This window comes from Rattus norvegicus, chromosome 7 (assembly GCF_021556685.1).
Source record: "Rattus norvegicus strain SHRSP/BbbUtx chromosome 7, alternate assembly SHRSP_T2T, whole genome shotgun sequence".
Lineage (NCBI taxonomy): Eukaryota > Metazoa > Chordata > Mammalia > Rodentia > Muridae > Rattus > Rattus norvegicus.
The window spans coordinates 38254251-38266398 of record NC_141540.1 but is presented as its reverse complement, the minus strand read 5'-3'; the positions used below and the strand labels follow the sequence as shown (position 1 = coordinate 38266398).

The 12148-nt window shown below is 40.2% G+C and overlaps 1 protein-coding gene across 10 annotated transcripts in view; it reads left to right on the top strand.

The window, feature by feature from the left end:
* Vezt (vezatin, adherens junctions transmembrane protein) overlaps window positions 1-12148 on the top strand; it is a 93331-nt gene that overhangs the window by 33465 nt on the left and 47718 nt on the right. For 6 of the 10 annotated variants that reach the window (XR_015623896.1, XR_015623895.1, XM_087556305.1 and 3 more), the window contains 4 exon segments: window positions 979-1113; window positions 3957-4046; window positions 7552-7724; window positions 11132-11407. Coding sequence is in view for 7 of the 10 variants with exons in the window: in XM_087556305.1 (XP_087412431.1) it covers window positions 979-1113; window positions 3957-4046; window positions 7552-7724; window positions 11132-11407 (674 nt within the window). In the remaining 3 variants the exon portion in view is untranslated. 10 annotated transcript variants of the gene reach the window in all.

Sequence of the window (12148 nt, the reverse complement as noted above, 5' to 3'; positions counted from 1 at the left end):
ATCCCAAACATGAAATTAAAGGTGTGTAGGGATCTCCCTGCACTAAATATAAGTATCCTGTTTTTACTTGAGACAACTGAAGTACCCATGGTTTGTAAATTGACACAGATTACTTACTTAGTAACAGTCAAGAGTTGGAATTTGAACCTAAACTTTGCTTCTAGAGTTACCTTATTTTAATTTTTTTATTTGTTGAGAGACAGATCTTAATTTAATTTAATTTTTTTATTTGTTGTGAAACAGGATTTATTTTATTTTATTTTTTATTTGTTGTGACACAGGATCTTAACAAGTGGCCCGGACTGGCCTTCAGCCTCCTTAATTCTGAGAATGTGGGGGTGTGTGTCACTCCCATCTTTAAAGATGCTTGTGTTTTTAAACCACTGTAATCCCATGCTTTTAAAAACCGTTCTCTCTTGTATCTGGCACTTCCTAATATGTGATGGCTTTTCCTAAAGGAACTTGAGTATTGCTTGCAGTGTCAAGCATGGTGGGTAATGTGCATATTAGTGCTAAATAAAGTAAGGTGTGTTGTCTACAGCATTATACATAATATCATAATGGGTATGTTTAGGCTTTCTTAGCTTTAAATAATAAATTTCACTGTAGGTCCTCTTAGCAGTTAACAATATCCAGCACTGCCTATTTTAGAATGGTTTGCTTAAAGACAACAAAAATTTGGATTAAGAAATTGCTTGAGATATCTATTTATAATTCTGAGTTCATTTTTCTTGCTGGTGCTCACTCAAAAAAAAATGTGTGTCTGTTTAGAGTTTTTCCTTTTTGGGTCTTTGTATTGCATGTTGGTTGATTTATTAGTGTTCGATGGTATTTTACTAGAGCGGATCATTCCAGTTCTCATAGGAGAGGCCGTAAAACATGTGATATAGCTGTACTCAGGTGTGATTTTTTTTATTTGATCCCAAAACTTGTGAAATATTAATGATCTTGAAATTTGCTTCCATTCCTTTCTTTCAGAATTCTCCACTTTACCAGTACCTACAGGATTTGGGACACACAGATTTTGAAATATGTTCTTCTTTGTCACCAAAAACAGAAACATGCTTGACAACAGAGGGACCTCAGACGCCTCCCACCAGAGTCCTACAGAAAGTAAGAAGCATGCTCACCTTTCGTGGCTTAATCTGTTCTTTACCCTAATGATCACTGAAAAAAGAAGGACTTCAGTGGTACAGTGCTTGCCTAGGGTGCGCAAGGCCCTGAGTTCAGTTCTCCCTCACGTGAGATTTTTTTTATTTCACTGATTGTATATATACCTGTGAGAAGAACGCCAGTCCCTACCGCTCATCAGGAATTTTTTTGTGGGTAATTTATGTGAAGTGAAATTAAAATAATTTGAGAAATAAGATATGTATTTAACTATTGAAACAATCTGGAGGACTAAAGGAATATACTAAAACCTTAATTAGAACTTTGCCAGCAGAAGTTCTCTATGAAGTGCTGTGTTCATTTAATCCTTTCACTGTGAGTTCTGGGAACTGAACTCAGGCACTCCTTCTTGGTGGCAAGACGCTTTGCTGACTGAGTCATCCTGCCATCTTGGGGGTTCATTGTTGTTTAGGTGCTGTGGTTTAGATGTGTTCCTTCTTTATACCATGCAGACATTCATTTTACCACTGGATTGTACACACACACACACACACACACACACACACACACACACACCCCTAGAGAGGCTTTTTTTGGGGGGAGGGGGCATGTCTTAGTTAGGATTACCATTGCTCAGAAGAGACACCATTACCAAGGTAACTCTTATAAAGAGAAATATTTAATTGGGGCTGGCTTACAGGTTCAGAGGTTCAGTCCATTATCCTCCTGGCAGATAACAATGGCAGTGGGCAGGCAGGCACGGTGCTGGAGGAAGGCAGCCAGGAGGGGACTGTCTCTGCACTGGGTAGAGCTTGAGCACTAGGAGCCCTCAAAGCCTGCCTACACAGTGGCACACTTCCTCCAACAAGGGCACACCTCTTCCAACAAGTACACACCTCCTAACAGTGCTACTTTCCCATGGGGCAAGCATATTCAAACCACCTCAGGAAGGTCATTGTAACTTATGTATAAAAATTTATCATACTTAAGTGCCATTGTGTGACAGTGTGCCAAGATGTTGCTGCTGATATGTAAACCCTAGTCCCTAGCCACTCTCCCAAGTACCCTCAAGCCAGCAGAACATGAGAAAAATCCCAGAAATACAGAAGACACGAGCCACAAGACTTGACCATAGGATCCTGGCTTAAATGGAAGCATCTATTTTAATGACCTGAATGCAAGGGCACATCTGCCTTGACTCAACTCATTTGACCTATGCAAGATCAGCAAATGTCAATTCCAACTTCTAGCCCACACTCAAGAGCCCCCTCTTACAAGTTGTTTGGAATGGAATATAATGTTTTCGGAGCAGGTTGGGAGAGACGACTCACAGGTGATAATTGGACTGAACATTTAATATCTTGTGTTAAGTTTGTCAGGGATGAAACCATCCTTACATGAAGAACTCTGTTAATCACCAAAGTAAATGAACACACTTAGGGAGTCAGCACATCTTCTAAGCTTCTCTAAGTCTCTTCCTGAGTCACAGTTGCCCTAGCTTAAAGCTCCTTAATCTTTATCTACGCATGACCTCTTTTTTGTTTAAGAAATTTTTATGCAACCCTAGGTATCTAGGTATATAAAACAGGTATATAAATCAAATGTTTTCTGATAATAAATCATAACAAAATTTATTTTAAAGTAAGTATATGCATATGGTTTTACTGTGTATTAAAATCAAAAACTATGGGGCATAGTGTCACACACCTTTAATCCTAGCACTTAGGAGGTAGAGGCAGGTGGGTGTCTGAGGCCAGTCCAGTCTACATAGGGTATTTCAGGCTAGCCAGGGCTATATAAAAGAAAGACCATGTCTCAAAAAAGATAAAGAGAGAGAAACAAAGAGAAAGACAGACAAAAGCCAGTTCATGTGCTCAGAAGATGGTTTGCTAGTCTATTTTTACATGAAGAGGCAAATCTTAGCTGAATATTTGATCCTGTAAGATGTAGAACATGGTCAACTTTTTTCAGAATTTGTTGATATTTTGATTCTATGATTGTCAATGCTAAGAATGCCTTTTTGCAAAAAAAAAAATAATAATAAAATAAAATAAAAACCACAAAATGGCAGGCATGTGATTGGGGCCATTTCTGAAAGTTTAGAAGTCCTGACCTGATTCCAAACAAAAATCATTCAAAAAACAACTGTAAGAGATATTTAAATAGTTAAATATTTGTTTTCTGTAGTTATCCTCATTCTTGAGCTTGCAATATCAAAAAGGATAACTTTGGATTGCACGGTCAGAATGAGTGGCCAGTAACTTTGGAACTATCACAGAATGAGTTTTCATTTCACTGCTGCGGTCTGTCCATCTGCTTCTCTATGAAGTTCTTTAAAGCAGTAGTGATGTTCATTTGTCCTAATTGGTTTGTCAGTAAAATCTTTGACATGACAGCTCTTATGAAAGGATTAAAATATCTTTCTGCTTAAGCATTTTGTAACCAAACGAGATTAATACTGAGAATGCAGATCATACTATAATTTCATTCTGAAATAAATATAATTATCACTTTGGCACAGATAGCCTTTAATATTTCCATGATAAATGGGCTGTTTCATAGAGACATTTTTTATTATCGGATTTGCAGCTCTCATTTCAATCTATTGAATTAAACTCTTATTTAAGGACCCAGGAATGCAGTTGCAAGTACAATTGTAGGGCACACTATTTTACAGGAGAGGTGGGGATAAAGGAGGGACTATAACACACTGAATCATAACCTACATGGGGTTTTTTCTCTTTTTCTGGTAAAAAGTCCAATTACCAGGGGTAAGTTGTGTGGTTTTTCTGCCGTTTGAGCGTGTGTAAATAATAATCCTGCACAATGTCATTCATGATCCTTAGCAAGGCATCCTGTTGAAACTGACAGAAACCATCAAGACTTGGACTCTTTCCTCTCAGTACAGTAAGAAAGATGACTTACTCCACAAGCTGGTGAGTGTTGCTTCTCTTTGCTTCATTTTGTTCCTCTCCATGTCCTGTGTAATCATGAGAGAACTGAGGGACCAGAATCTGTTTTGTTGCTGATTTTGGTATGCTTGGTCTTTGTTAGAAATTCTACAACAACAGGGGAGCTTTAAACAGGGCTGGCCGTATTGCTCATATTTCTTATAAAAGGTGGCCAGTGTTCTGGTACTTTGCGCCGCCTTGTTTGTTAGACTGCCAATGTACCATCTTCTCCTAAGATTCCTTTTAGGAAGGAAGGAAATACAGTGGTCGGTGCAATCAGCTCAGTCCCAAGGGACTGATAAATAGCGCTTTCCCAGAGTCGGTATTGATGGCTTTTCTGGTTCCTGTAAAACTCACCTCCCTCCCTCCCTCTTTCTGTCTCTGCTGTAATGTGTCTGCTGCTTAGCCAAACCCCTAAAGAGGCAGTTAGCCTGATAGCCTACCAAGGTAAAATCCATCCAGTATACGGAAAGCATTCAGCTTGTGAGGTCTGATTAACTTACAGGTGAGCAGGTGTTAGCATTCTCTGCTGGCCCTAAGAAGTTTGGTTCTTTTTAAATTAGCTTCTGGAAAGCAGTCATTTACAAGGCCTTCACATTTTGATTAGATACACCAAACCATATCACAAGATTTGATCTATTTACCACTGAGAGAAAACTAAGGCTTAAATGGCTTTGCCTGATAACTTATTAAGTAAATTGTCCAAGAATGTTCATTCAGGAAGGGAATGATAGAGGGAGGACTTGAACCCAGATCTCCTGAATCCACAGTGTGTTCACTTTCCAATAAAGCACATTGCTTCTCTAGTTTGAATACTGATGCCTTTCTTAAAAACTAATATTGCTCTGTTACCATCACATCAGCTTAGCATCCCTTCAGCACAGCGTCTGCCCAGTTTAACGCTAACCAGCTCTGCCTGTTTAGTTTTATCCATGAATCCAGTCTTTCAACTCTTGGGGTTGTATTTATGCTGTTATTCTGTTATGGAGTTCTTTCCTACTTCCTCTCAACCTCTGTCAGTCTTTTCAGTGAGCAAACCTAACTTTTCTGAACACTTCATCCTATTGGGTCTTACTTGCTTTACCAGCCTAGTAACAATTACCAAATAGGTAATTTTCTGGTTCCTGTAAAACTCCCTCCCCCTCCTCTCTGTGTCTTTCTGTCTCTACTATAATGTGTCTGCTGCTTAGCCAAACCCCAAATTACCTATTTTGTAATTGTTACTAGGTAAGTTTGGTAAGTTTTATGTTATGTTGCATAAACATAGCATGTTGGGGGTTGTTTTTTGGGGGGGAGGGTGGTTTGGAAGGGTTTTCTTGTTGGTTTTTTTTTTTTTTTTTTTTTGGTTTGGTTTGGTTTGGTTTTGACTCTTGAATCATTTCATCTGTGGTAACACATAATATTTTGTTTAGAAACTTGTCTTCATGCTTAAGTTATAGAGCCAAGATCCAGGCCTCGGTGCTTAGGTCTTGGCTCTCAGTCCTTTTGAAACAATCTAGTTTACCCAGGATCCCACCAGCCATGCAGAGCTCCCATCTATACCACTGACAGTGGGAGGTGCTAAGTGATAGTTAGTTAAAAATGGTTCTGGTATGCTGGAAAACAGACGGCTGCCTATAAATACCATTAATATACTATATATTTCAAAAACTACAAGAAAGAATTTTAGATAATTTCACTATATAGAAATGATAAATGTTTGAGAAGATATATTTGTTTAACCTGATGTAATCGTCCCACAGTATATATGTACCAAAACTTACATGGTACCCCATTAATATAATTTTATGTTGTTTTGTTTTACTTTTGGTTTTTCTTTTGTTTTTGTCTTACTTTGTAGCCTAGGATAACTCAGTAAATAGCCTACCCTCTTCTGAGATATGTGGCTATCGTCCTCTTCCAACTGCCCAGTTGTTGAGATTTCAAGCATAAGTCAGCATGCCCTGGTTAATTTTGTGTTCTTGTGTATTACTTAAACAAACGAGGGGCATACAGATGGCCTGTGGGGTGAAGGCACTTGCTGTGGTGCCCGATGAACTGAAGTTGAAGCTAGAATCCACAAAGTGGAAGGAAATGGTGACTTCCTATAGGTTGTTCTCTGATCTCCATGTATACCCACATACACTCTTTAAATATAACATTAATACATTTAATTTAAATGTATAAATAAACAAAATGAACCCACCAAGACTGAAGCTTTGAAACGAGAGTTCTGAAGTTACTCAGTCTCCCTCAGAGCACTCCCAGGCTAGTGTGAGAGCTGGCCTACTGTCCAAATGCCGCTGCCTCATCCCTCGCCCCCCGCCATTCTGGACGGCAGAGTCCACTCTAGCGGATTAGAAAGACTTCATCCTTCCAGCCATTCTGCTCAGTTCTGTTCATGCTTAAGGCTAGCTCAGCTCTTCCCTCTTTTTCTCTGACTTGAAATTTAGTGTTTCTATGTCATTTTTACAAATGCCCCTGTACCCCCATACACACTTTTTTCGTAATTATTTACTTTCGGTTGTCCTCAAACCCTTTAGTATGGACACTCACAGGCTAGGGTAGCCCCGATGGCAGAACCCTTGCCTAGCGTGTCTGAGGCATGGTCTTCAGTACTGCCGAAAGAGGAGGCTTGTAAGTCCTGTTCACTTGCTGTCTTCAGTGTCTGAGTATCCATTTTTAGAAGGCCCTGATCCCTCTGATAAAGTGTAGTAGTTACATTTCTGTTGCTGTCACAGAATCACGATCAAGGCAGTTTATAAAAGAAAACGTTTATTTCGACTTACGATTTTAGAGGGTTAGCGTCTATGATAGGTCTCACGCTTTCACTGTTAAGCTGGAGACAGAAAGCACAGTGAAAATGGCTCAAGTTTTTGGAAACTTCAAAGCACATCCGGGTTGCACACCTCACTGAACAAGGTCACACCTCCTACTCTTTTCCAACCAGTTCCACTAACTAGAGACCAGGTATTCAAATGTGAGCCTCTGGGGGCCATTCTCATTCAAATCAGCACACTAGCTCAATTGTTACAGTACACAGAGTCAGTATTTTTTGTGCTATATTTTCTCCTTTTTTTTTTTCGGGGCTGGGGACCGAACCCAGGACCTTGCGCCTCCTAGGCAAGCGCTCTACCATGTGCTATATTTTCTATGTATATTATATTTCACTTGCATCCCAGTAATTTAATGAAAATTTATTCTATTCTATTTATTGATTTAGTCTATTTATAAATAGACTAGGTTTAATAATCTGTAATTACTTTAAATCTCATTACCATAAATTTATTTTTCATATTGTGTAGCTTAATAGTGTCCACCTCAATTTTTATTGTTTCATATTTACAGTGAAAAATAAAACCACACCTGTCCCACTAAGGAGAGATGGGATTGTGTTTCTTCCTGGATCCTACTTCAAAAATAAAGACCTATAGCTTAAACTATACCAAACTTAGCGTTTGATGAAGTGTTATGTATGTATTAATACTCTCTCCCTGTGTTTGGATGCAAGGACACCGGGTTTCGACTGGACGCACTGGACGCCATCCTGCAACAGGAAGTCCTGCTCCAAGAGGATGTGGAGCTGATTGAGCTGCTTGATCCCAGCATCCTGTCTGCAGGGCACCCGCAACAGGAAAATGGACACCTTCCAACACTCTGCTCCCTGGCAACCCCTAACATTTGGTACCGTCCAGAAAACATCTCTCTTTTGACTGCTTACAAATACACTGCTTGCAATCATCAGAAGAAGTCGACTATAATATTCTCAATTGTTAAGGTCTTATAACTATTCCATGTTTATGTTTAAAGTTACAACAAATACAGTGATACACCAGACGTTTAAAACATTAATTTATTAAAATAAAACAGCGCCAGAAAATAGCTATCATGTATTTATCTAGCTCAGTAAAATTAATTCTGTATTTTGCAATTCAACAATTAGGGATAAATTCCTCCAAGTATCAGTACAGCAATGCAGTGCACATATCCGCCCCAGCCAGATGATGTCATAACTGTGCTACTGAGATACTGAAGGTTGAGAGATGGAGAAAAAGCACCAAGTACTGATCTATTAGCTGAGAAGAGATCAGAACTGATAACTAGTGATTTGAAGTAAGAGCTTACTTGGGAAGCTGAGGCAGGAGAATTATAGGGTCCCAGGAGTTAGGGGCCAGCCAAGGCAATACAGCAAAGACCTTGTCTCAGAATTAAAAAACACAGTCAAGTAAAAGTCCTGAAACCTTTCAACTACCGGAAAATACCTGGGTCTAATGTAAAAATCCTAGATCATAATCTTAAAATAGTCTTTTCAAAAAGAAATGACAAATACTAAACGATTTTATGTATGTCCATACATGTGTGGGAATTGTCAAGGGTACGACATTACTGCTCACACACTTCAGGTTCCATACACAGCTGCATGAACTGTCCTGTGTTCTGAATTTCTTTCCTGTCACATTGTCCTGGATAGCAAGTATGTTTCCGAGCCAGCAGTCACTGAAATAGCATCATGAGGAAATAAACATTTTTTTTCTGTAAAAATAGAAAAAATGTACCTGGCAGAGTGGTGTACACATAGAGTCCCACGAGTCTGGTTGTAGCCAGGCTACTAAGATGCTTGCTTGAGCCCAAGCATTCAAGACCATTGTGGACAGCACAGTGAAGACCTTGTCTTTAAAAGACCCACAAAAATAGATCTCTATATGAATATTATAAATACTTTATAATAAATTAATTTAAAGGTCTGCACAGAATGAACTGTTGATGTTAAGCACTTAGGGGCTAGAGAGAAAAAGCTCATTTCCTAATGTTTGCAACGCAAGTTCAAACCCAGAACTCACCACACTTCTTTTCTAAAGGCTTGGTATGGTAGCATATGCTTGTAATACCAGTGCTGGGGTGTTATAAAAACAGGAGCTCTCAGGGTCTCAGTGGACAGCCCAGCCTAACCTATTTGGAAAAATTAAAAACAAAATACAAAATGAGCTGTTTATGATGGTGCATGCCTGTAATCCAAGCACTCAGGAGTCAGAGGCAGATAAATCTCTCTGTGTTTGAGGCAAAGTTGGTCTACAGAGCAAGTACCAGCTAGGCTACACAGAGAGACCCTGTCTCAGAAAAGCACACAAGAGTGACAGCAATAAAACCAAGGTGTGTAGCACCTGAAGAATGGCACTTAAATTTGACCTCTGGCCTCCCATGCACACACACACACATATGTGCACATGCGGATTTTAAATATTAGCCACAATAGTGTTTAAAGGTGATTGCCTGAGCAATTATGAGATTTTGTAAATGTTTTTAGAGTTTGCTGTTGATTTCATTACTGTTCTATTACTGAGGAGACTCCATGACCAGGGCAACTTATAACAGTATCTACTTGGGACCTTGCTTACAGTTTTAAAGGGTTGATTCATGATGATCATGGCCAGAAGCAAACAGGACAGGCATGGGGCTGGAGCAGTAGCTGGGAGCTTTATATCCTGACCCATGGGCAGCAGACAGTGAGAAAAGAGAAACTTCAGAGCCTACCTCCAGTGACATTCTTCCTCCAACAAGGCCACACCCACGTCAATAAAGCCAGGCTTCCTAATAATTCTTCTCAATAATTCCACTCCCTAGTGACTAACTATTCAAACGCATGGACCTATGTGGGCCATTCTTATGCAAAGCATCACACTGTTGATGATATAAAAGTAAACTATGCTATTTTAATTTCTGGTTTTACCAGGATTGTAAATTGTCTTAATTTAAAAGTAATGGGTTCTGAAAGAAGTTAGGGCTAACATTTATTAAGAAGCATTCTCTAAAGTCAGACTGAGAGTTAGTTCTGTGAGTAACGTGCTTGCCACACAAGCAGTAGTGCCTGAATACGGAGTCCTGGCACCCACATACAAGTCTAAAAACCAAGTGTGCTGGCACGCGTGTGCCCTCGCAGTGTGCAGGAGGAGCCAAGCAGGCCCTGAGACGGTGATGGCCACACACCGTAGTCAAGATGGTGAGCTTTAGGTTCCATGAAAAGACTGCTTAAAAAGTAAAGTGGAGACTGAGGGGGAACATAGGCACATGCAACACACAGCGTTGTCATGTAATGTGACTTTGAGGATGACACTAACTCCCAGGAATAGCTGATGCTGTTTTCACATGTCCTTAGATACAGTACCCTGTGTTCTTGTCTTATGTGTATGCATTTCACCAGGCTTCACTCCTTTTTTTTTTCAAAGATTTATTTATTTATTACATGTAAGTACATTGTAACTGTCTTCAGACACACCAGAAGAGGGCATCAGATCTCATTACAGATGGTTGTGAGCCACCATGTGGTTGCTGGGATTTGAACTCAGGACCTCTGGAAGAGCAGTCAGTGCTCTTAACCACTGAGTCATCTCTCCAGCCCCAGGCTTCACTCCTTAAAGGAAGTATTTTTAACCCCATCATCCAAAATAAAAATTTTCCCCATACTTTATTTCCATTAATGGATTGCAGGGGTGCAAGCAGCACTTGCCTGTTTATGATCTGTGGCAAGAATGTGTTTTCAAGTTAGCAGTGATTATTAAATTAGATGACTACTCAGTCACCAACTACGTTCTATTATTGCTCTTCTGGCTTTGGTCTTTTTGAGACAAGGTTTTATTCTGTAGCCTACATGTATCCAGCCTCCCAAGTGCTTGGATTGTAGGCACGCACCATCATGCCTTCAAGTCCGGCCTAGAATGGCTTCTGTGCAGAATGGGTTTTTGTGCAAATGGCTTTAGGTAAAACAAACTCAAAATGTCTCTGAGATACTGTTCTTATTTTCAAGTTTATAAAATTGTGTTCTTTAATCTATAATTTACATATTAGATACCATACTTCCTAAAACAGTTGTAGAGGACAATTCTTTCCAATGTCTTTTACCTAAATTCACCAGCTGAGATTTTAATGCCTAGGCAACATCATCTGTTGCCCTATTGCACATCACATTTCCAGACTGTCGCTTCACAAAGCTAGCCTTGCTCTAATCAGCTGGATTCTAATACTCTTCTGCTAATTGACGTAATTGACGTTGTTCCCCGTCTGACGACTCCTTTGCTTGCTGTCTGTGTTCACAGGGATGTCTCCATGCTGTTTGCCTTCATTAGTCTGCTCATCATGCTTCCCACGTGGTGGATTGTGTCTTCCTGGCTGGTATGGGGAATAATTCTATTTCTTTACTTGATCATACGAGTCTTGAAATTCTGGAGGACAGCCAAACTGCAAATGACTCTGAAAAAATACAGGGTCCGTTTGGAAGACATGGCAGCCAATAGCCGAGCCTTCACCAACCTTGTGAGAAAGTCGCTCCGTCTCATCCAAGAAACCGAAGTCATTTCCAGGGGATTTACTCTGTGAGTTAATTTCTCACCTTATGTTTTAGAGGATACTGTTCTGCTGTTTCCTGTAAGGAGAATGTCATCTGTTTTTATTTTTGTGTTACAGTTATGGCAGAAGTCCACATAGTTCATTAGGGAAGAGATAGAGTCGTTAGATACTAGATGGGTGTGTCGTAGGGTTCTCCTTATCTACTTGGATCCACGTTTTGTGAAAACTGTTTTGCGAACCATAGTTGCTGTGGCCTACTGTTGTGTGACTGAGATAGTGACAGTGTCTAACACTAAACTTCATATGCCGTGGATATCCACGTTTGCTGCCTTTCTTCCCTGTCAGAACACCTCATTGCCTCACTGAGATTGTAGATGTTCCTGACAGGAACTCACTTTAAATGTCAGCATACATTCATGACACTCCCTGACTGACCACTAGCAGCTGCTGTAGTGCTAGAACTTTGAGAATCACACTAACAGTGATGCTGCACATTCCCATGGGAAACTAAATACTCACCATTGTAGCTGTCGATGTTTACAGTGCAGGCTACACACTGCATACTTACTGAAGGGGAATTGCAGGACTAGGGCGAAGGCTCAGCAGGTAAGAGCACTGTGCAGCATGAGGACTTGAGTTTGAATCCCCAGCACCTGTCTAGAAAGCCAGGCGTGGCGACGTGATGGAGCTGTAACCCCAGTGCCGTAGAGGAGTGGGGACAGGAGTATTGCTGAGACTGGCCACGGGCCTCGCTCTAGGTTCCATGA